The 26,565-nt window shown below is 34.5% G+C and overlaps 2 protein-coding genes across 5 annotated transcripts in view; one reads left to right on the top strand and one right to left on the bottom strand.

Annotated features, from left to right (window-relative positions):
- The window catches only part of LOC143250917 (katanin p80 WD40 repeat-containing subunit B1-like), a 59,513-nt gene extending 58,001 nt beyond the window's left edge, over positions 1–1,512 (bottom strand). For all 4 annotated transcript variants that reach the window (XM_076502098.1, XM_076502096.1, XM_076502100.1 and 1 more), the window contains exon 1: positions 1,358–1,512. The gene's annotated coding sequence lies outside the window, so the exon portion shown is untranslated. The remainder of the gene's footprint in view (positions 1–1,357) is intronic.
- Positions 1,513–6,967: 5,455 nt separating this feature from the next.
- LOC143250326 (uncharacterized) overlaps positions 6,968–26,565 on the top strand; it is a 65,767-nt gene continuing 46,169 nt past the window's right edge. The window contains exons 1-5 of the mRNA XM_076500778.1: positions 6,968–7,057; positions 7,579–7,698; positions 10,658–10,781; positions 12,808–13,023; positions 23,966–24,027. Of these exons, the coding sequence (XP_076356893.1) occupies positions 7,669–7,698; positions 10,658–10,781; positions 12,808–13,023; positions 23,966–24,027 (432 nt within the window). The 5' untranslated portion in view covers positions 6,968–7,057; positions 7,579–7,668. The remainder of the gene's footprint in view (positions 7,058–7,578; positions 7,699–10,657; positions 10,782–12,807; positions 13,024–23,965; positions 24,028–26,565) is intronic.

Genomic DNA, 26,565 nt, shown 5'->3' on the forward strand with positions numbered 1-26,565 from the left:
AGGCTTATGAATTTTCATAACAATATTTGCACTAGCCAATAACTTTTTTTTTTTTTTATAATTTGGTAAAGTGTTTAAACAGTTTATAATATTACTTTATCTAAATGTCCTAAGCTCTTCTAAACATATTTAGACTTTCCTAATTTCAAAAACAGGCTTGAAGATTCAATAAATAATGAAACTTATGCCTGTTAAGATGACAATGAACAAAATCATGTAGAAAAACAAAACAACTGAATATGGTGTTGAACACTGTTAAGGTTGGGGTTTCCTTCCTAAGTGAGAGTAGTGAGAATCATAAACATGTTTCAGGGATTACAAGTTGAATCACTGGACACACAGATGTAGTCCTGTTTTTTTAAACAAAACTTTTCTTTGATTAAGAACAGTTCAAGGTACTGTTTAGGAGACAGAAGCCCCAACTGCTTATTTATCTTTGGTCACAAAAGTTAATAGTTCAGAGTCTTACATACTTTATTATTATTTAGTTATGAACAGCAATATTCTTGTCTTTGTATACAAGTCTAGTAAAATTTCATTCACAATACTGTATACAATGTTGCTCTTTTTAAAACAAGAAAACAATAATTGAGGCAATAGAGAATATTTCTACTTTGAGAAATTTTAAGTTATAAAAGGTTCCTTTAATTTTTTTATGTTTGTTATTAAACATAGAAAAATCAGAGGTTGCTTGACCTAATTTATTACTTTTTAACAGCCTTCCAACATATAACTTGTCTAAGTGGTAGAATACAACATGAGAAAACTGGAAACCAAAACACAGGCTACCACTTTATTTCTTAAAATATTATAAACTTGAGGAAAGTTTTGAATGATGTTTGAAGTTTCAATTCGTTTTGGTGAATAAGAGACCCTGACAACTTTTCCTCACCTTAATCTTCTTTGCATAATTTATATTCTCATGCTGTTACAGATAACTGTTTCACTCACTGTAAGAGTATACAATAAATAGAAATGCGAATATAACTTTAAACTGGGTGTTAACATTTCAAATAAGCTTCTGTGGTAATTAGCAGGCACAACTAATTAAAGGAACTGATTATACAGTAACATTAAAAACAGCAATAAAAGTTTTTCTATAATTGATCTGTTATAATTATATTTCTATACTTTTCGACATCATTTAAATCCTTGCTTAAGTGTAAGTCTAGTAGTAGTAGCAGCAGCAATACCTTGCTTAACGTTTTGTCGTTTTATACATAGCAGAGATTGTGCACATTACACTATTATACTATATTTACTGTTACGGACCGGTCCATATATTTTAAAGTCTTGATATTAATATTTCCTATTAGATTACATACACCTTTATAATATAATGACATTATTAACTCACCGCTTCTGAAATAAGTAATGATAAAGTGTACGTTATAATACAATAGGTAGTATAAAAAAGAACTTAATTAACACAAACACTCTACGTAAGTTACTTGTGTTTCTACTTCCACTAATCTTCAACCAATACCTCTCACGCATTCAACTGCTTTCCAGTTCACATTGTCAACGTTTATACAAGCATCACAATATAGTACCGAAATGAATTTATACTAGATTCTGATTGGCCATTTTAAAATAATATAATATCTGGTTGCTAAGTTACATTGGCAATTTAAACAGATACTGTTTGAGTAAAATAAAGTAATTGTTTTACATGGAATTTTAGAAATAATGTAGTTTTGGTTATTGATATTTATCACATCAATAAACATAAAGACTCTAGCCTTACAATCAGCATACAGTTTTTATCATAGTGATACAACAATTTTGTTGTAAGAAATCAAGAAATAACTTCAACTTCAGAAAAACTTATTGATTAGTTCATTAATATATTATTTTAGAGCAAAACATCAGAGGGTTATCTGCTGATTCCACCATGTAGAATCGAACTCCGAATTGTGTGTAGAAGTGGTGAATGTAAACTTCCTGCTGTCTCACCAGTGAATTTTAATGAGTTGATATTATTTGCAGAATATCTAGAGAATTAGTGTGCGAAATTACAACCTGAAAGCCAACACTGCGTGTGGTAATTCGAAAATCGTGTATATACATGTTACCAACGGATGCTCAGTCCTTAATCTTCAACTAAAATGGCGCACCTTTTACAGTTTTATTTTTGCTCAGTCCTTAATCTTCAACTAAAATGGCGCACCTTTTTTTGTTTTTGTTTTTTTTTTTAATTTCGTGCAAAGCTACTCGAGGACTATCTGTGCTAGCTGTCCCTAATTTAGAAGTGTAAAACTAGAGGGAAGTCAGCTAGTCATCACCACCCACCTCTAACTCTTGGGCTACTCTTTTACTCTTTTATATAATATCAAAATATCTGATTATATCTGATGAGTTTTCTACAGGCTGAAAAAGCAAGTAATAAGCGTAATAACAGAAAAAAAAATATAAAGCTTTACAGAAAAAAAGTTATATTTTCATTTTAGAGGTTCCAGAGGTTATACAAGTGAAATGTGAGTACAAAAGTATTTTTAGTCTCAAAATGAAAACCACTTTGCTCTTGTAGTTGTTAAAAAGAATCGACAATTTCACGAACAAATATGAATAAAAATATTTAATTTAAAAATCTGATTTATCTGTGCAAAATCCTTCTTATGTTTAGCAAAAGTCTACCATATTTTGTAAAGATACACACAATATATTAGAAGTTACTAGGATGTTACTACTATGTAAACTGTAACGAATACAAATGGTTATGAGCCAGGTCTAATGGGCCTAAGCACTGTCCATATATTTAAATACTAACAATGTTTAATACTTATAATATAGTGCCTTTTAGATTTCCATGTTTAAAAATAAAATATTCTAGACGAAAAGCATAGTTAATGAGATCACCAATTCTTGTGAGATATGTTATAGATAGTTCATGTAATTTATAGTGATAAATGAGAATTACACTTATTTAAAAATATAAAAGCGTAAATGACTGCCAGTGTTGAATTCACGCACAATCCCATGATCACTTATGTTTTGTACAAACGTGTCGCACTTGGTCCCTAAATCATGCATATTAAGTTATTTTACATCATAGTTCTAAATTCTTATGGGCGCTCTGGGACACAAAATTCAATGAAAAACTAAGAAGATGATGTTGTGTGAAACTTAATTCATGAGAAAAAATGCATTACAACTTTTTAAAGTAAAGCAAGACTAAAATATCCCCTACATACAAACTGAATCTTTATATTCTCATCATCAAAGAAACTGACTCCCATACTGAATTCACAATTTGACTATACCCACATCGCGATTTATGTAAATAACACTCGTTTAAAAAACACAATATTCAAAGAGGCAGAGTCTTAATAAAATTAACCACGCGATTAAATGTCCCAGTGTCTTCGCTATCAATATGACGCCTTAACGAGTCGATATCAGTTATTGTGTTTTCGAGGATTTAAACAGAAAACAAGTGCAGCATATAGGCTTGCTATATGTTTGCCACACTCTTATTTTAATTATAATAATATTTTGATGTATGCAGTTTTCACATAATTTGTTAGTCAAGAAAGCTGTTAAGTTTCTTTTACTTCAGTTACCAGTTGTTCTATGACTTTCATCAAAGTTACCACCTTTGTCTTCCCGTTGAAAAGGTATCTATGAAGTTGTACGGTATATGTGAAAACAGACAGTAGTCTTTTCCATAGGGAGATCCAACCCCGGATTAAGGCATGGGCTTACCAAGTTGAAGCTCAGGGCCTCACACTAATTAGGGGGCCTCAAGCAGCTGTTATTATAAAGGTATTGCACGTACAGGCTCTGTTTTGAGGAAACCTCTATAAGTTGAAAAGCTAAGGACCAATAAAACCCTTAATCCGGCCATGGGCAGATCAAATGCTCTCTCGAGGCTACAATCTCCTTTATGTTTCATTGGAAATTACCAACAGCCATGTGAGTGATGTAAGTATTTGGGAAGGCATAGCATTTTTATTTCATGTATAAAATCCTATGTTTTATCAGTATAAAATGGATTTCTTTAAATTTTGAGACTTAAAAATGAATTATGATATAAATAACTTATAAATACTTAATACGTTTTTCTAAAACTTAATTTCCAAGCAGTTTAAATTATATGAAACAAACTTTCAAATACGTTTGGAAACTCTTTTGCACAAACCATAAAAATACGAAATATAGTCCTGAAACAGTGATATATTGTCACATTAAATAATGAAAACTTGAGCTGACAAACTCGAACTTATTTCATCCATTTACATTAAAAAAAGACTAATTTGGAATGTCTCAAAATAGTTTTCTCGTCATTAAAGTTGATAGAAAGAAGGAGCCGGTCAGCAGTACTCACTGCAAATTTTCGGACTACTCTAATCTGTCTGAAAAACGAGAGTTTACCGTCAGACTTTTAGTCCATCCACTAGCTCAAAATGAAACACATATTATTTCAACAAGGGGCCAGGGGATCGGGGACAATGTTTAAAATCCAATCGCGGTACGTGCTAGGTAAAGCCTAGGCCAAGCGCACTATCAATGTGACTGTTAATCATCCCCATTAAAATGAAAAGAGGCTGCACCCACAAGATATAATTTGATCAATCAACAGAAAAGATTGCTGGTAACTTTCACATAATGTGTTCAAATTAACAGAAATGTTTCCTCGAGAAAGCATATGTGGTACCTTAAGTGAATGGCTCAGTTATATAGTAACTGGGGTGAAAGGAACTTAAGTTACTTCCCTGACTGACTAGCGTTATATAGTTAAAACAAAATATACATATAAAAACTTTGAAATATTGTTATGCAAGCTAGATTTAAATAAATGGAGTGGGGAATACGTAGCATGCCTTTATATTAAACAAATAACGAGTGTAGATATAATGAATGTGAAGAATAGATTGAGAGATTCAATGCTTGCATTTATCCTTGTTTTGAGGATTTAGTTTTTTATTTTGTTTATGGTTCTTTGTCATTAGTTATTGTGTATCTAGCTAACTGAATTATGTTTTATTCTTTAGTCTATGGCTCAGATAATATTTCAAGTTTCTAGCAACTACTTATAAAAGAGACACTGGAACAGATTCTATTTAGGATTTAAAGTATTTGCCTTGAGCTGTAATTTTGTCTGAAACTTATCGTTATTAAACAAAATTTTGGACAAGCCTACTCTTTTCGGGAATGGTATAAACAAATCTTAGACAATAATTTTATTGGTGAGCATGTATAGTAGAAAATGAATGGATAATATTTTTGGTTAACTAATAAAATAGATTTTAAAATGCTGGCTATAATAAAAGACCTAATGAAAAAGTGGAATAGAATATCTTCAGTTCATTTGGTAATATTTTTCTTGTAATGTACGTAATATGCCTTTTTTAACAGTTGATATTTTACTGCAAAGATGCACAGTGGCCTATCAGTATTATGTCAATCACGGAGATTGAGATATTGAATCCTAGCATTATTAGCACTGAGGTTAATCGTCGGGTCTCGAATGGATATTTTATTTTGTTTAAATTTCGAATTAGAAATAAGCTAACATGTGCTTTTCCAAACTTTTAAATTTGGATTAAGTAACAGTTAAGTCCACTTTCAGCTTCATAATTCATAACATAATTCCTATAATTGTTTTATTCAAACAGTGTTGGTTACATAAAGTCATTTATACCATCTTTATACTTTTTTTCATCATGGAGGAAAGTTTTCCAAGTTGAGATTTTACAAAAATCATTCTACTAGACCTTTTCTCTCAATAAAAATAAATTATACTTGAACTATAACATTAAACTTACGAATAACCTTTTATGAAGCCACAACAACTTTTTGCTTAGCCTTATTGAGTCCTTTTTGTTAAACGTTTTGTCCATTTATTTTCACATATACAATTAATAGCTAATGCACAATGTTTCACAACGGGTTAGAAGTACGTTTACGGATCTATAACGCTAAAATCCAGGGTATTGTTTATTTGTTTTGGAATTTCGCACAAAGCTATCTGTGCTTGCCGTCCCTAATTTAGCAGTGTAAGACTAGAGGGAAGGCAGCTAGTCATCACCACTCACCGCCAACTCTTGGGCTACTCTTTTACCAACGAATAGTGGGATTGACCGTTACATTATAATGCTCCCACGGCTGAAATGGCGAGCATGTTTGGCGTGACGGGGATGCGAACCCGCGACCCTCAGATTACGAGTCGCACACCTTAGCACGCTTGGCCGTGTCGGGCCTCCAGGGTTTTATTAACCGCGGTGAACAGAGTGCAAACAGCTATTTTATAATTTTGCGCTAAAACAAACAATCATATACGAAGTTTGAGTAACCATCATTTCATCAATAAATACAATTATTTTCACATTGGATTATAGAAAATAAGAAGAATTTGTTTTGTTTCGCTAGATAGTAGCCGTCCCTATTTAGGGACAGTGGGAATCTCACCACCCACCTTAATCCATTCATTAATTGACCGTCACTTAAATGGCAAGCTTCATGTTTGGCGCGACGGGATGCGAACCCGCGACTTATTAGCCTTGCATATTAACCCACCTGGTCTCAAGCGCGTTGCTCTGGGGCCTACTAGGCCCCACTTTATAATCGGTCAATCCATATTCGTTGGTAAATAGCAAGAGTGTTAACCAAAATCAAAACCCACCTGGCCATGCCGGGCCTGAAAAGAAGAAGAACGGTCTGCTGACCAAGCGGTTGGTAAGTCACAAGTTTGCAGATTACAAAGCCAGAATCCGGGACTCAATTTCTTATGGATAGTATAGCACAATTAGTTCATTATGAAGCTTTACTCTAAAACATATTGTTAGCAAAAGGCGTTTTAGTATATTTGTTTTGCTGTTTTATAAACTTTTGCATTTTTTAATTATTTCGCTCAATTTTTGGCATGTACACTTTCGCCACTGGAGTTTACCTTTTAATACGCGTGCGCAAGCCGCCCAAATTCAAAATAAGGTTTTTGATAATTTTGTTTTAGTGTTAGTGTTAGATAAAATTCAGTGTTTGGAAGTAGTGCTATTAGTTTTAATAAACTACCCCTAAACGTAACAGCCGGTAGAAATTCAGTAAATGTTACTAGGTTTAGTATATTAATAATTAAGTATGATAGTCATTGTCACTGCACTATCTTCATTAAGTTGAACCTGTTACTGCAGAACTAGTCAAAGGCTGTCAGTAACAGTAACGCTAGTACTTGTGGTAGCAATAACTCTAATACTACAATATAAATATTTAAATAGTAAACACAGTAACGGATTTAGGGAGGGTGGTTAGCCACTTTATCCCCCCTAAATCCGCCACTGAAACAACACTAACATTGTTAGTTATGAGCAATGTAGTTAAACATTAGTAACAAATGAAATAATGAACCATTGCTTTCAAAATTCAGTTTCATGATTTCTGTTGTGGAACTTAAGTTATGAGCCTTCATGTTTAATACTAGTTTATTTAAAACTTACAAGTTTCAGTTTTTTATTGAATTGCTGAATTTGAAAGAAAAATGTTGCTTATTGATATTATTATTAGCACTAACTTTATGAAATAACTACAAACAATTTAAGTTAGTATGGGATATTATTAACTTGATATTTTATTATTTAGGTAGAACTTTAGTCACATCTAACACGTTTGCTTGTTAACTAAAAAAGAGAGTAAAACTGACCAGGGCAACTGCCGGTACAGTGACAAACTATGGAAGGTGTTATTGATCCTTTTACAAAGGTGTGTATATACAGATGAAGATAGTAATAAGGTAACCTGATGCAGAATCATGTGATATGTCACTGGGGTAACCATTCTAAGATAGTATAATTACCTATAAAATATTTGTTAAAGAATTGAGTTAACCTTAATATTTACTAATATTTAGGTTACTTTTTAGCAAATGATCCAGTGATGAGGATCTTAGTGTATTGTTTTCTTGGTGGAATAGCAGTTAGTGTAAGGACTTAATGCTAAAACTAAAATCAGGGTTTGATTCCCTGTGGTGGACACAGCAGATAGCCCAATGTGGCTTTGTTCTAAACTAATTAACAAAACTACTTTGATGCATCATTTTATCACCTGATCTTCCAAATGCTTCACAGTTGCATTCAAACAAGTTGTACGAAATTGATTTCCATATTGATGTCATACAAATTGCTTCCTGTCAGACCTGTGAAAGTTGAATTTTGATTCATCTGAGATCATATTGCTTTAGTTTAGTCAGTATGCTCTTTGGCCTAATTTAGCCTCACCTTGTTGGTGAGGAAGGATTTTGTTCTTGGCCATTTTTCTGGGAGGCTGGCCAAACACAGGCAATTCCAGACAATGCATGTAGTGACAATGATCCATGAAGTTTCCTGCAGTACTATTTTGAGATCTGCTGATGACAGTTAATGATTTTGTACCTTCATGTTTCAGAACATGATTGTCAGTTACTCTGGAAACTCTTCCTACCATTTCTCTTCTCTTACTCCACAGAGTCATTCTTTCTCTGTCTCTGCACCAGTAGCTTACGGTAGACTAGATAAATTTACTTGTTCTACCAGTCTGTCTTGTTGAAAGTTTTTGTTACAAAAAACAATGACTGATAATTGAAGTTAACTTCCAACCCTTGGCTATAGTAACATGATATGCACTTTGTAACAGATAAGATTTTAAACTTGTACTGAGTAAGAACTACATTTATTGCCAAAAAATAGCCAATGCAATACCTAGACAGCCTATAAAACCACTAATTAATAATTATACAGTATTACATCTTTGAAACACTTTTGCACCTGCATACATTAGAGCCTAAAAAAATGAATGCAGAAAAGTGTGAAAAACATTGGATGGTACAATAAATTTTTCCACCACTTGTATATTACATGTTCACATGTGTGTGCACACACTTAATACACAGTAACTTAATTAGCTAAGGGATAATGTTAAATTTATTATATAATATATACATGTGTAAACATGCATTTAATATTTAGACATGTACTTGTCCTTCTCACAGAGTTATGTGCATAACAAATTATTAAATAGATTATATAAGAAAATATTTGAATGGGAATATAGTGTGTAACTTTAGAATGAAAGTTTAAGATTTGGAAGAGACAGGCTATGCTCTAAGAAACTTTTATTTTCCTAAAAGGGAATGAAACAAGTTATGAGCCACAATAGAAGCCAGGGTAAGTTTGAATATTTACTTTTCTTGTGGGTTGGTCATTTATTGCCAATATGTTACATTAGCAATTTAAACAGAACAATCTTTACATGATTTGTTAAGAAATTCAAAGCTTACTTGTGTATCATCAGTCTGCCCTCTATTAAACAGATATACTCAGATCCATTTTGTTTTTTGTAAACCTACCTTTCTAATAATGCCAGCACTTACTGATAACTGTACTTCTGTACATGTTTCTTCATATTGTAAATAATGCTCCAGATGAGTTCTTGACATACTGAAATAAACTGCAGTGTTTCTGAAAACTTGCATGTTTTTTGTTAACCTGAAGATGACCTAATAAGACCGAAACATTGTTCTTTGGTTTATTATCCTCAGTAAAAGTGTTAATACCCATACTGGCTGTCCTGAGATACATTTTGCATATTTTGTGTTCTCTGATTTTCTCCAGCATCTGACATTTTGATGCTGTGTTTGAGATGTTTTTTCTTGTTTCTTTGTTGAAGGCTCAATTATTCTATTCATCAAATACATTAATTAGTGATATATAAAATAAATTATCATCAAAATAATTAATCAAAATTATTGTTTATGGTTATCGCTTTTCATCTATTCAAGCAGTTGAAATATTGTCATTGTAAATTCTGAATATTTTTTATTAATTCAAAGTTTTTCAGTTTAAATGATTAGTGTCAGGACGTATGAAAGTAATCAAAACTAACATTTCCTGTTGTTACCATTTTCAGTTATTTCAACTATCATGTGAGAATAATCAACTGGCTGAAGATAACTGAATAAATACTGTAATAATTGATATGTTCATTAATTCCAGTAATTACATATCTCTGTAGTCCAATAAAATAAGAACTTTGTTCATTGAAAGAATGTGGCTCATAGGATTTTCTGTTCATCAGTCACTCTAACTACATACGATCATCAGCTTGTAGTTGCTGTTTAACTCAGTTGTGAAATTTGTTTCTCACTTGTAATTTCAAAAGCCTAATGTATTTCAGTAGACTAAAGCCCTCCATCATGGCTCATCAATGCTGCTTGGTGAAGTAAACCAGAGAGATGCAGTTGGCTTCAATGTAGTGGTAGAATGCAAACAATCTGCAGTTTTTTTGAAGGTTGAAATAAAATCTTCCAATTTAACTTCTCAGCCAGTTGTCAGCCATGTTCTTTGTGTTTTTTATTTTTCAAATTGGTGAATACACAATTACACTGGAATGATACAATTATAGGTGAGTAGTATGTGTTTTTTATGCACAAAATTTAATATCTGGTGTATTTTTTATATACAAAAATGTCAATTTACAAGGCCATGCTTCTCTAGACCATAGTACTGATAACAGAGGAATGGTATTATCTGAAACTTGTGATTACTATCAATTTTAATATAAATGAAAATGGAAAATTCATGTGATTGATCTTGTATATCAAATAATTGCTGTGTTTCTAAAAGAATTTTTTAATACTATGTCAAATACTGTCTTTTGTATAAAATTGTTTTATGATGATTAATAGAAACTTCTGGAAAGAACACAAGCCCGCCGTGAGAATTTGAACAAAAAAATAGCTCAAATCTCCAAAACTAGTCCAACAAAACGACGACTACCCTTAGTAGAACTTCCAACAGGCCAGTGTTTAAGTAATAATTAACTTTATTTATTGTTGTAGTTGTGATAAATTTATTTTAAGAACAGAAGGTTTTTTTTTGTTACCTGACCAATTTCCCCATTCTTTTTTCATTGTGTTAGAATATTTTGTGCCATTGCTACTTTAATTTTGTTTAAAAGATATTGATATCAGTAGGTCTAGTAATAAAAAAAATTTCCTTGCATATGAAGTTTTAGTTCAAAATTGATTTCTTGTATTTTTACTTTTCACCAGGATTTGTGAGATAAAAAGGCTAGAATTGGTAGATTCATTTACCAATTAATTTTGACATTTCATTTGTATTTTTGATTGATATAAGTTTGTTCAGTTTAATCAGTTGGTATCACAATTCATAAAATTAGTCAAAGGATCAAAATTAGTGTTTTTGATCATTGCTGTTTTTTTTTTTTATATTCTAGTGAAATTGTCTTGCCACAGTGATGAACTAGGGTGAAATCTGATTGGAGCTGATATTGATAAATCTATTACACAAAACTTTGTTTCACAGAGGAACTTCTAGCTAACAATGATGAATATTCTACTTGCAAATAAAATAACTTCTAAATTTAACTTATTTTCTTATCTTAGTATCTTCCCAAATTCAGTCTTTACATTACATTTCAATTTTAATATTTCTAAGTTAAACTTTTATTTTGGACATGTTTTGCCCAACTTTAACAGATTAGCTTCAAATATTTGTTGGCCATCAAACTGCTTAGTTGATTTAAAACACCAAAAAGAATAAAAAAAATCATTGTTAAACCCTCTCAATCAATGAAAATCAAATAGAACATTCTGTGTCATAACTGTGTTACCAGTTACCTGATCTAATTACAAAGTACATAGCTTGGTTTTGTATTTATAAGACATAGCATGGATTATAAAAAATGTTTAAATGTATCTCATAAATGATATATATATATATATATATATATATATATATATATATATATGATCAAAACAATAGAGTATTGAACAATGCCTTTACAGGAGTTTAAATGTTGAAACAGTGATTTTTATTTTATATGTGTATTCCTCTGGTTCAAGTTTTACCAGTATACTAGGTAAAGAGATTGAATTGAAAATTGTGTACTTTAGATGGTAATAAGCCATTCATAATCGTAAAACTGGGAGTTTTGTTTGCATCATCTTATAAGGATAGTTGTTAATGTGTTAGATTAAAGAAGTATGGCAAATGTTAATTCTGGCTGTAACATTATGCTATGTCTACTTGTGATGACTTTATAACTTGTTTAAAAAGTGAGGCAACATTAGCCCCTCTAGACCAATGAGAACATCTCTTGCTTATCTTAACAAATGAAGTCATCAATATTCATGTATATATCTAGCTGTTTAGAATAATTTAAAGTTCAATATTTATTATATTACCAGGCAAGCCTTTCCACAATCTTGTAATAGAATAATCTATTTGAAGAACAAGAGTTTCTCTGGTTTTTCAAAGCCTACACTATTTTCTTTAATTCTTCAAACCCAAAGACAACAAATGCTTAAAATATTTTAAAAATCCAAATCAAATCACCTATAATTTTTATTTTCTAGAGGAAACAAGTCAAACTTTTAAGCCTGGTTTGAATTTCTGAAATCGTGTTAATAGTCTAAATGAGTCACCACTAACGTTCTTTATATCTCAAATTTGAAATTCCAATAAATAGAACTAACACAGTTTTAGCTTTAATTAAAATTACATTCCGTTGGAGGCTTAATGACTTTTTTCAAAAATTATACCAAACCATCTTGTTTTTGTTTTTATCAGCAAGCTAACAGATTTTTAGAAGTTAACTTAAAAACAAAACAAAGTAAATCAACAACTAACTGCTAGAAAGAGGTTTAAGAACTTCTAATAATACCTGCTCAACTGATAAACACCTGTAATAACTTTATGACCATCACTTGTTTAATAGTACTACAATGGTTTTCTGATACACATATTACAATAAGTTTGATTAGTTCAACTAAAGAAAAAAAATCAAATTTATGAACTATGTATTTTTTTGCAGATGGAGATGAGTCTCGGAATGGATCACCAAAAAGACAATGCATTGAATCACCAAAAGCAAAAACTGAAAATTATATTCAAGAAGCCCTTGTTAAGCCTAGTTTTGAATATGTAAGTAAAGTGAATATAACACAGGATGAGGAGAATGAAGAACTTGTATGTGGTGTGGTAGGAAACATACATGGAGCTCGAAGAAGAAAAAAATTAGAATTTAATGGTAAACTTTTTTATGCTGTAAGAATTACTATAGAATACAACTACAGGGTGTTTGTAAAGTCACTGTGCACTTGTATATTTATTAACCGACATGTTTCAATATAGAATACAGGAGGTAAATATGAATGACAATTATAAACAATGTTGAAAGTGACCCCAGTTGGCATCAATACAGGCCTGGAGATTTCTTATTTTGTTTCTAAACACCGCTATCAGTTGCTGGCTTGAAATAGACTGAATAAAATATAATTACAAAACTGCATAGTGACTTTCCGAACACCCTGTAGTACTATTAGTAATGATTTCAGTATGTATATATTAAATTTGTAGGTTGAATTTGATTTTTTAATATTGATAAGTTGTCTTAATCTCAAGTTCATCAGTCAGTAGTTTATATAATGGAACATTTTCATTCTAATCTCCTGTATATATAATCTCAGAATATTATTTTAAGTCTTTCTAAACAAGACATTAAGTAATGAATTTCAAAAGCATTCTGTTATTAATTTCATTTCTTCTCATATCAGATAGTGACATCAAAGGAAGTGAAATTAGGTTAAAATGTTTGAATGAATATATAATTTATTTGAAAATCATTAAGTTCAAAGTGATAAAAATTTCTATGTAACTAGAACAGATGACCAGTAACATGTATTTTTTATAAATTGTGATTTACTCTGTAACTGCTGTCATACACTACCAAAATTATATTTTACAAAGAACAATGTTTATGGCAGCAACACTATAATACATCATTTGACTACTAGAGGGTTGTGAAATGAAGTCCAATACTATGCTTCTTGCCTGAAGGAGTGAGTTATTCTCCTAATTTTCTTATTATTGTTTTTGGAATTGACTTGTAAGGGCAACCTTTAGCAAAAGTAGTTGCTGTTGCAGCAGTGTTGTGGACATTTTTGCAATTCTACAAAATTCTTGAATGGTTGGTTCCCAGAGGGATTATAGAAAGTAGAGCAACTGTTTGGTAAGACTCTTACCATGATACATATGCCAAGTCATGCAAGGCTAACGATAAAAGAGGAGATAATATGCTTGCAGAAGATGCTACTTTTATTAAATTCTGCTGAACTGCACTGGCATGCACTAGTAAGGTGAAAGTGGCAACTGTGGAAAGTCATCAACGTTCAGAGGGATGAAACTGTTGGTAAATAAAGTACCATATGGTAAGCTTGAAAAAACAAAAGTAGGAAAGTATGTAGTCAGAAAGCCACTGATAACATTAAGAAAAGGAACTTTTCTACCTCCATTAAAACAGTTGGTCTCCACATGAGAGGTCAGTACCTGCTGGTGCAAAACCAAGAATATTTGATTAGTAGTCAACAGTTCAGTGTGTTTTGTAAGTGTAAACTTCAACATTTTTGACATTCACCATTTTATTGAAGTGATGTAAAAATGTAGTTTTTTATACTTTAGAACACTTCTATTGGCCAAATAGTGTTAGAATATTTTTGTCATGGACATTTTTTCCCTCTTTGGATATCATTCTACATCTATACTCTCATTTTAGAGATGACCTATGTTACACAAATTACATTATGTAACTGGATAGTATGTGTTATTTCTTAATTGTTTATGTTGTAAAAGTACAGAAAATGGCCATTATTCCCTTTAAACTTTGCTTTTGTGACCTGGATAATGAAATTTAGAAATTAAAATATTTCTATGTAAAAACAGGCAAATTGCACATTTTCATTTACACAAGGTCTGAAAAAACAACATATGAATCAAACTTTACATGTATTTACACTGAAGTTATACAAAAATGTTTAGAAGTGAGTAGTTTTTCAAGATTTGCAACTGTAATGTAAATCACTTTCATGTATCAGCCCCCAAATACAGTCTTGGCATTTGACTTTGTTAGACCAAAATCTCTGATAAAGTCATTGAGGTCTCTCTGGTTGTGGTAGTATGGGTTTCTCTCACCAGCTGCACATCTGAAATTGTAATATGGATCTTCAACGTCTATCTCTTCTGATTTGCTGTTTTCTTCTGAGGATGGCTGCTTTTTCTCTGGTGGAGTGGGTACAGGGAGCTCAGAGCAGTGTGGCATTGGGCTGATGGATGATGGAAGGTCCAGATACATGATAGCAGATGCATTCTTGCCAACCCAACATTTGGAAGGGTCCACCATGCAGAAGTAGCAATTGCTTGAATGGTCAGTGGGTTCATGCCAAATTCGTGGAATAGAGAACTTCATGGCTCTTTCCCCTCTGTACCATCCTGCAAAAGAGCAAAATAAAATTATTTTGAAGAATGAATTTATTTCATCCACAACTAATCTGTAAGAGGTTCATGCAAAATATTTTGATATTTTTTCTATACTATTTGAAATTAAAAAAAAATTAAAGATATTTAAATTTTAAAAAGTCTAAAATTTGTATAATATAAAATTATTCAAGCAAGTAAAAATTCTGTCTTACCTTCTAGAGGTTTTTTTGCAGTGCTCACAGCTAAAATGAGGTGCCCAGGGTTTGTCTTGATTCCTGACAGCCATGCCAAAATATGCCTTGTAAGTTTCACACATTTTAGCAGATGCTGTCAGAGAGTACTTTTTTGCTCTTTTCTTGATAAATTTCCCTCGGTGTGGATTCCTGTACGTGGTGAGGGGACCTCCCAGGGAAGGTTCTTTCTGGTTACCTCCTCTGGGATCTAAATATCCACCCACATTTTTGCCGTGCGTCACGACCCATGAAGGGGAGGAGAGGATGCTGGTGGTTGAGGGGTCCAACCCTAACACACCACTTTGGCCTTGAATTCCTGTACATGGGTGGGGTGGCCCCCTTGGGTCAATTGGCTGGTCCACTTGGGCTAGAGTCAACCAAGTACCAGTGTTGGAAGTTCTCAACAGGTGTTGTGGACATTGTGTCTGATGCTGGTGTTTGGGTATAGTGCTCACGAAACCCTGGCGTTGCTGCAATGTCCTTGCATGACATTGTAGTGCATCCCCTCATAGGGCTCCATGGTGGGTGGGGTCAGTGGGTACCAAAATTTTCCTCTTTTCCTATGGATCCTCCTAATAAAAATTTAAATAAACTAGTGAAAAAACAGTTAATAGGTAAATGACCCCATCTTGAAGACTGAGCAGCAATTTTCATCATCTGTAACACACGAACCTCATTTTCTTATGACATTCTCTTTCAGAAAAACCTTTAGGGCAAATGTCCCCTTTTTTATTCAGAATGGACTAGAGGAACTTGTCCAAAGTCAGTAAAAAAGCTTTGATCTGGAGACATGTTGGTTGAAACATCCACATCCCAACACAGTGAACTCCTTGAATTCAAAGGCAATTGGGGATGTACCTATTGAGGTTACCTCTCATGCTACCTTGAATTCATCACGAGGAGTTATTGTTGAGAGGGGTTTGAAGAACATCCCCGAGTCAGAGATTCTTGCTGGTTTCTCCACTCAAGGAGTTTCTGCAGTGAGGCACATCTCCACTCGCAAAGAGGAGTTACACTGCTGACAGTTATCCTTGTTTTGACATTTACATCACCATGTGCACCTGCCACCATCAAGGCAGGTTATCTGAATTGCAGGGTACGGCTGTACGTTTTCCGATGTTTTCAATTTCAGAGGTTTGGCCACTCAAAGACGTCATGTTGTGGTTCCCTGACATGTGCTTGTTGTGGTGGCAAGAACCACGATTCCTATGAGTGTGACACAGACCCACATTGTGTCAACTGCAATGGTTCTCACCCTTCCTACTTTCGTTCTTGCCCAAAATGGTTGGAGGAAAAAGAGGTGCAGCGTTTGAAAACGACTCATAATGTTAGTTATCCTGAGGCTCAGAAATTGCTGTCCGTTGCTTCATCTCAGACATATGCTGCTGCACTTCGTTCCTCAATTACAGTGGGAGTGCAGACAGATCTCTCTGTGCCTCCAAGAGAATCGTTTTCAAAACAAATTAAAAGCCTTTTGACCTCCATGGTTAAAAAGGTTGATAAATCAACTTCTACACCTTTCTCTGTTCCTCTCATACATTCCAACAAACCCCAAGATCCACATCCTTTGGTTTCAAATACAGGCATTTCTTCAGATACATCTTTTTCTCCACTCCAAGATGCAAAACAATCATTTGTTTACGTCCTCAGTCGCTGAAATTCCCTTCCAACAACAAAGACCTGCTCAATCGACCCAGGGCAGGATCCATGGAGGTCAATAGACCTCCTCCAAATAAGGACAGTAAAGAAAAAAGACATGGTCATAAACAGAAGGGTTATCCAGCCACTTTGCCTACCCATCATTAAAAATGGCCACAATGGAACTGTCAAGGTGTACGTTCTTATTTGGATGACATTAAACACTGATAGCTTCCTACCATCCTGTATGTCTTTCCTCACAAGAAACATTTCTGAAACCTGTCGATACAGTTTTTTCAGTACAGAAATGACAGGCTGTGTGATGGACAAGTACATGGAGGGATGGAACTGTTGGTTGATCAGCATGTGCTCACCCTGTCTTTGTCACTCGACACACCCTTGGAGACCGTAGCCATCCGTGTTTCCTTGGGTCATGCCATCACTGTTTGTTCTCTCTACCTGTACCCTGGAGAGACATGATCAGACTTTGATGCTCTCGTTGAACAGATGCCGTTTCCCTTTCTAATCCTGGGGGACTTTAATGGACATCATCCCTTCTGGGGAAGTGCTGTTATTGATAGGAGGGGTCTCTCTGTAGAGCGTATGCTCTCTGATCACAAACTTTCTCTTTTCAATACTGGTTTTTCCACTTATTTTTACGCACCTAGTCAGTCCTTTACAGCGATTGATCTCTTGGTTTGCTCCCCTTCGTTATTCCCCCATTTTTGATGGAGGGTTAACAATAATCCACTAGGCAGTGATCATTTTCCTATACTTTTGAGAGAGACTGGCCGTGATCGATGTCACCTGACCCGCGTGCCCCAGTGGAAGCTGGATCAGGCAGACTGGTCCACTTTCACTGCTCTTGCAGAACTTGATCCTGCCATCGCGAGTCAGCCATGTCATCAATAGACAACTGTGTGGCAGCAGTAACTGACTGTATTATACAAGTAGCTGCTCAGTTTATTTCTAAAACCTCGACACATTTTCCACAATATCCTTATCCGTGGTAGAATCCTGCCTGCCACATGGCACAGAAGGCTCAAAAATGGGCCTGGGATACTTTCCGTAGATATCCCACACTTTCAAACTGCATCGCTTTCCAACGGGCCCATGCACATGCTAGGTGGGTAATATGTCAAAGCCAGAAGGAATCTTGGATTAAGTTCACAACTAGCATATCTTCTACCATCAGTTCCAAGGTCATATGGGACAGGGTTCGAAAGGTCAGTGGGCACAACAATTCTGTCTCCCTCTCGATCTTACTCTCTGATGGCCAAGAGGTAGCTGATGTCTGGAGCATTGCCGATACTCTAGGTGAAAGCTTTTGCTGGGTATCTAGCACATCTGTTTGTTTCTCCACATTCTTGGCCATCAAGATTCGGGCAGAGCATTCACCTCTTTCCTTTCAAGTTGACTGTCTCTTTGACTATAATCGTCCCTTTACACTCGTGTAACTGAAACTGGCCATTTATCAGTCTGGCAGTACATCTGTTGGACCAAATGATGTACACTATGACATGCTGCGCTATCTCTCTCCTGCTTCTCTTGATATTCTTCTAATTGTTTTTAACTGGATCTGGTAGAAGAATATTTTTCGTAATGCTTGGCACCAGGCTATTTATTATCTTACCTTTATCTAAGCCTGGGAAAGATTCCAAGAATCCTTCAAACTACCATCCAATTGCTTTGTCGAACTGTCTCTTTAATACCTTAGAGAGGATGGTTAATGCTTGTCTTGTTTGGTTCCTCGAATCAAACAACCTCCTCTCGCCCATTCAGTGTGGGTTCTGACAACAGCACTCCACCATGGACCACCTAATTTGACTTGAAACATCAATCAAAGAAGTCTTTCTCAAACGACAACATCTTGTATCAATATTCTTTGACATTGAGAAGGCTTATGACACAACATGGAACTATGGCATTTTGCAAGACCTCCATATATATTGGTTACATGGCCATTTACCTGTGTTTATTAAAAATTTTTTAATGGACAGGAGATTCCAAGTTTGTGTTTGTTCAATGCTTTCCTGGTTTTTTTTTCTGCAGGAACTTGGAGTCCCTCAGGGCTGTGTTTTGAGTGTCAAACTTTTCAGTATAAAGATTAATGCCATCACTGAACAACTCCCTCTTACTGTTGCAAACGAGCTCTATGTAGACGATTTTCACATCTCGTGTCAGTCGTTGAACATAAGATATATTGAGCGGCAACTACACACTGCTCTCAATCGCCTATTGAAATGGACCACAGCGAACGGCTTTAATTTCTTTCTCTCTAAAACCATTTGCATGCACTTTTGCTGCCAACGGGGTATTCACCCTGATCCTGAACTTCGTATTGGTGAAGTTTTGCTGTCAGTGGTCTCTGAGACCAAGTTCTTGGGGCTTATCTTTGACCTAAGCTGACCTTTATACCACACTTAAAGCAGCTATGGGTCAAATGCGCAAGAGCACTGAACATCCTTCTTGTCCTCTCTACCACCAGTTGGGGAGCGGATCGATGTTTTATGTTAGAGATATATCGTGTTCTTATTCGATGGAAACTCTACTATGGATCAATGGTCTATGGCTCTGCCAGACCCTCGGCCTGAAACATGCTGGACTCCATTCATCATCAAGGACTTTGACTCTGCACTGGGGCTTTCTGCATCTCCCCAGTTCGAAGCTTATATGTAGAATCTCATGAACCTTCTCTGCATCTTTGCCGTTTGCAACTGTCTTTACTATATTCTTTGAAACTTCGTTCCTTACCAAGGCATTCCACCTGGGGATGTGTTTTCCTTCCTCAGTGGGCCATAGTTTTTCAGAACAGATGATCTGCCATTGCTCCTTTTGGCTGTTGCATCCAGGTGCAAATGGATGAATTGGGTGTGTCTTTGGATAACATTGCAGGATCCACTGGTCAGCCCATGCCACCATGGCTTATTACAGTTTCCAAATGTGACCTTTTTTTAAGTCATCTGAGAAAGGCAGATACTCCTGATTAGAAGTACCATCTTTTATTTACTGAACATCTTTCAAACAATCTTTCCATTCTAATTTATATGGGTGGTTTTAAATCGGGTAACTCTGTGGGCTCTGCCATGGTTTGTTGCAGTTTGGTGGTTACTAGTAGAATCCCCTCTACAGCTTCTGTGTTCACTGCTGAACTGTATGCCATATCTCTTGCCCTGGATCATATTGAAGCTAAGCAGTACTCCAAATGTACTATTTATACTGACTTGCTTAGTTCTCTACTGGCCCTGGAATCGCTTCACGTTAGTTTGCACCCTGTTCTCGCTGATATTCAAAACTGACTGGCCCATTTCTCATTAACATCTACTTCTATCCAGTTTTCTGGATTCCAGGCCACATTGGTATTTGCGGGAATGAGCTTGCAGACACAGCAGCTAAATCTGTCTGCTCTGGCACTATCATCACTGTGCCTATTCCGTACATGGACTATGGTCCTGTATTCAAGGCTCAGCTCCGTGCCAGCTGGCAGTCGACTTGGAGTGAGCAACTGTATTGGACTTTGGCCATCTAGCTTCCGTAAGGTTCGGAAGGAGGAAGTTGTTTTAACTAGATGGCGCATTGGTTACAGTTTTTTAACTCATTGTTTTCTTTTATTTGGACCAGTGTGTAGTTTGTGTAACACTCAAATCACTGTAAGCCACATTTTACTTTCTTGCCATTGTTATGACTCTCAATGACAGCACTATTTTAAACATGTTCTGTCCCAAGGTTTGTCTGTGACATTGGAAAGTGTTATTGCTGACGGTGACACTGTCCACCTTGATAAAGTTTAGTTTTTTAATGGCCATTAATCTTTTTAATCTTATTTAAGTGTTTGATATTTATTCATTACACCTTTTTAATAGTGGTTCCCTTTTAATAGTCTCAATCTCTCTAGTACAATTTGAAATTGGAAAATGGCCATAACATTAAATAACTTGACACCAGAACTGAAAAGGTCGACTTCAGGTGACTAATGCTGCTGTTTGAACTGTCCGTTTGAACTACCTGTTAGTTGTCCTGGTGAGCTGTCATTACAGTTTTGCTGCATGTCTTTTAACACTTTTATTACTTTACCTTTTGGTACTGGCCATAATGACAAATAACCAGAAACCAGGACTGGAAAGACCAACTTCAGGTGACTGGTGGTGGTTCTTGTACTTACCTGTTAGTCTTCCTGACAGGCAATGATTATTACCATTATGCTCCAGAAAGTCCTTTACAACTTTGTAGACTGGATGTCAACATTGGTTTTATGCCATTTTATGTTTTTAATTGCTGTTTTGTTTTTACCTTCATGTCCTTTTATGTATTTTACTTCATTTACTTTACCGTTGTACCGGACATTTGGCTAATTATTATTACGATTTTGCTACATGTCTTTTAAAACTTTTATTACTTTACCTTTTGATAATGGCTCTTATGACACATAACCTGGAACCAGAACTGGAAAGGTCAACTTCAGGTGACTAACGCTGCTGTTTGAACTACCCGTTAGTCATCCTGACGAGTTGTTATTACACTTTTGCTGCATGTCATTTAACACTTTTATTACTTTACCTTTTAGCACTGGCCATAATGACACATAACCCGGAACCGGGACTGGAAAGGCCAACTTCAGGTGACTGGTGGTGGTTCTTGTACTTACCTGTTAGTCTTCCTGGTGGGTTATGATCATTACCATTATGCTAGAGAAAGTCCTTTACAACTTCTCTTACTTTGCTTTCTCTCTTAACTTTGTAGACTAGGTGTCAACATTGGTTTTATGCTTTTTCTGTTTTTCAATGCTGTTTTGTTTTACCTTCATTTCCTTTTATGTATTTTACTACATTTAATTTATTTTTACTTTTTTACCAGATGTTTGGTGCAGATAGCCTAGCTGTTTTGTGCCATAAAACACTAAATCAACCAACCAATCAACCATTCTTGATAAATTGGCCACATACATGACAGAATGCATCTGGAGAATGCTTGTAGCTTCTTGATGCCATCTCTGATAAAATCAGATAGGCCTGTGTGTTCACTTGGGCAGCTAGAATTAAACTGAGGTGGTGAGACCCTGTATATATATTATTATGGAAAGTTCTAGAAAATTCTAGAAGTTTCTTAAATTTTTGTAAGTTCTACAACATTGTTGAAAGTTCTTGAAAATTCTTGTAAGTTTGAGAAAATTCACTGTCAGCTACTCAGCACTGAATCTACCTTGACTGAGTTGTTTCTAGTGTATTGTAGTTAGCTATACAATTTTATTTCTCAAGCAGACTTTTACCAAACTAAAAACAATGATCTTAAAGTGGGTCTTTACTAAAAGACCTCTTTGTAGAAAGTGAACAAAAAGTGTACCTGAATTCTATAGGTTTTCTGTTTGGTCATCAGCTTCACCTTTTGACCATTGTTCTTTCACAGTATTGGTTGGATTTAATATTCAGCCAGCATAAGTTGGACCAGCAAAGGATGCTACAATTGCTATTCCTTTCAACCTGGATGTTATATATAACTAATATCCTCTAGTCTATCAGGATTTCTTGAATCTGTTTTTTTTTTAACATCATGAATCCTCGAGAGCAGAATAGACTGCATAGAAACTTGAGAAATAGAAGGTTTTTAAAATTTCTATATAACTTAAGTAAGTAGAAAAAATACAATGTCTGCATACCACAAGGATAGAATATGTAATGAAATAAAGCATGTTTAGAAGCTTTTAAAATTGATAAATCAACCTTGACCTGAAAGAAAGAGGATAGTGAAGTTTGTGAGGCATTATTGAAAACTTGTTGATTTTGTCTGTGGTTAATATTTTTATTTCTATAAGATTTAGTTTAAGCTTAGCATATATATTGTGAAGACATTTTTGTGTGTACATATAAAAGATACTAGGTAAAACAACAGCTATTTTATTTCTTTTCATAAAGTTTAATTTATTTGGAACCTGTTAAGAACTACATTGTCATGCTACTGTTTTGTTATATACATTACCCCAAAAAATGGGTATCAAGCTATTATATGTAACTGGTTTGAAGTTTTTGATTTAGTTATAAACCATGTGTTTATGTAATTGTGTAATTTTTTATTCTCAAGATGGCTGGTAAGAGTACTAAAACTTTAACGTGCAGAACAACGTTTTGACCTTCCTAGTTCACCTTCAGGTTAACAAAGAGAGTTGCAATTGACTGTTGCCAGGCACATGTTTTTGATCCCTGAGACGTGTCCAGCAATGGTCAGTTGTAAACTCTTTGTAAACCTGATGATGATCTAAGAAGGTCAAAACGTTGTTCTGTACTTTAGTTTAATTAAAGTTTTAATACCCATACCAGTTCTCTTGAGAATACATTTTTACTTCAGATGTTTTTTCATCATCAGGTGTATTTTTTTTTTAATAAGCAATAGTAATCATAACTTAAGATATTAGATGTGAAAGGTACTATCATTGTATCAATAGGTATTTACATTTGTTGTTAATATATCAATCTTTTAAATTTAATCTTTTTGTACAAAAATTTGAAACTAAATAATTTTACTGCTTTTCTTTCTTTTTAATCTAGGATAAATAAACAATTTCACTTCACAATTTTTTCCACTGATTTACAGGCCTTCTAAGGAAAAGCTTTACATTGAATTGTTACATTTGTGATTTTAATTTGATTAATGCTCAGAAGAAAATTTTGACTATTTTTTGTAACATTCAGTTTTAAAAAAGATTATTTTAAGGAGCTAAAAGGCAAGTTACTGAACAGTGTTTTTACTTGTATGGCTACTATCATCAAATTTTGAACTTTATTGAAGTACTTAACATTTGTTAATTTATTGTTTTTTTACATAGTGAAATATTGTATCTTTATTGGCCAGTAGGTGTGGAAGTGGATCATCATATCACTCCTGTATTGCCTACTCAGGCTGTAGCTGAGCATGAGGTAGTTATTCCTTTCTGAACATTCACAATCTGTTGTAGTAGTAATTTATCTCACTTTTATGGTCAGATTAATAACTGGGAGGATGAGGACTTGCTTCTTTTCTTCAAAACATTCTATTGACGGTCACCTCTTTGGTTAAGGCTGTTGTCCAAACTAATGGTAACAACATAACTTCTGCCATGGTTGCTACTAACAGCCCACTTACTATCAAGACAAACTCTGAAAGTAAAAAACCCTGCATGATTGGAACTGGAACAACTTCACCACTAACAGCAACTCCTCACAGTGATATTTCTAATGTTTGTTTCCCAAACAGAATAACAAGCTTGGTGTTGTTTCAGTTCTAATTCAGTAAATCTTCTCTTTCCAAATTTGTTAAGGGATCAGGTGGTGGTCAAAATGTTGTTACTTCTGCTGATTCAATTGTTTATAATGGCAGAAAAAAATACTCAAAAGCACCAAAAGCAAGTAAAAAAAGTGTTTGGAACCATGATATTATTGCAGTATTGGTGAGTCTTAACTAAACAAATCTTGATACTAAGATGTTTGATATGGTTCATAAAATAGTTTAACCTTTTTGTTATGTACATGCTGGTCAAAGTAAGCATGCTACAACTTTTTAGAGAGCTATGTAAAATATAAATCACCTTATTATCATGGTACACAAAGAAACATTGCATCAAAACATAGCTAATAAATCATATTTTAATATTATACAAGTTTTATGTCCTTCATTTTATAAGGAAATGTTTAATAAAATCCTTAATCTCTCCTGGAATGAAAATTGTAACATTAGTTTTCTAGGTTTCCCTCTTTTAATTTATTTACCATCCCTTTGAGAAGTGCAGAATTTAAGATCAAGTACTCACTATAATGTAGTTATTACTCAGGCAAAGTACAATTTTTGTAACCTTCAGTCATATTTTTTTTATGGAGCCAAACTGGAAAATCAGACTCATTTATCATGCCCATGTTCCACATCCTCTCTTTCACAAATTACTAGTAGTTCTCTCTGACGTTTAATACTTTGATTTATTACTAATAGTAAGTTTAGCTTTTTTTTTTTTTTTTATTTTATGGCTCTTATTGTATAGTTAGAAACTAGAAAATATATGATAGTTATATAGAACCTTGTTTTCTTTTTAATGTCATTCTATGAGGTCTGTTAAAAAAATACGCGGACTGTTTGAATTGCATGGCTCCAGTTGGTTCCAGGGGAATCCGCTTGGTGTCGTTAGGTTCGCACAGATCAGCTGATTACGACGTCATTTCCCGATTGCAGATATCTTCATTTGTGTATTAGCTACACAGTTTTAAGTGAAGTGCGATTTTTTCATTTGGCGGATTTCAGAATGAATGACCTGAAGGAGCAACGACTTGCTGTGAAATTTTGTGTTAAACTTGGAAAATCTGCAACTGAAACTTTTGATATGCTTAACACGGCTTACGGTGATGTTGCTATGAAGCGTACGGCATGTTTCAAGTGGCATGAACGTTTTAAGGATGATCGACAGTCCATTGAAGATGATGAGCATCCTGGACGTCCTTCCACGTTAACTGACGACCCACACGTCCACAAAATCAACACCCTGGTGCGGGCAAATCGACGTCTGACTGTCAGGGAGCTTGCTGAAGAGTGTGGGATATCAGTTAGATCTTGTTACGAGATTTTGACCGAAAAATTGAAGATGCACTGCGTTGCTGCGAAATTTGTGCCTCAGAACTTGTGCGTTTTTGGCCAAACACTCGATCACTGTTCTTTCCCCTACTCACCTGACCTTGCTCCTTGCAATTTTTTCTTGTTCCCCAAACTCAAAAGACCCTTGAAAGGAAGAAGATTTGAGACGATTCCCTAGATTAAGGCAAATGTGACGAAGGAGCTGGAGGACATTACAAAAGAAGCGTACCAGGACTGTTTCAACAAGTGGAAACACCGTTGGGATAAGTGTGTGCGTTGGAGAGGAGAGTACTTTGAAGGGGTCCCAGACCTGTAACTTCTAAATAAAGTACATTTTGTTTTATGAAGTCAGTCCGTGTATATTTTTTGAACAGCCCTCGTATATTCTTAGGTGCATTATTTAAATAAATTTAGTGTAGTAGTATCATTAGTATAAACAAGTAGGGTTAATGTCTTGGTTTTCTTATTTATTGTTTATTTACTGTTATAAAAATAACTAAAATGCACAAATTAAAACTTTTTTAGGTTAGACTAGGTAAGATAGACAAAAATATTATCACAAGGTATGCTTGTGAACAGCTTTCATGTTATGTAAATCAATAGGGTAAAGTGAGTTGCATGTTCAAGTGATTTACAGCTCATGTGATGGGATTATTAGTTTGACACAGTCCAAAGGGAAATGTAGTTTCCTGTCACAGTTTACAGTTCTAGAAAGAAAAAAGGATAATTTGGATTTGTCTCGTATTTTATATGTTGGTTATGAGGTTAAACAAATTGACTGTGTGTGTGTGCATGGAGTTAGGATAGAGAAAATAAGGACACAATATAAAGCTCAATTTTTAAAATATTTGAAATTTATT

Source organism: Tachypleus tridentatus, chromosome 5, assembly GCF_004210375.1.
Source record: "Tachypleus tridentatus isolate NWPU-2018 chromosome 5, ASM421037v1, whole genome shotgun sequence".
Lineage (NCBI taxonomy): Eukaryota > Metazoa > Arthropoda > Merostomata > Xiphosura > Limulidae > Tachypleus > Tachypleus tridentatus.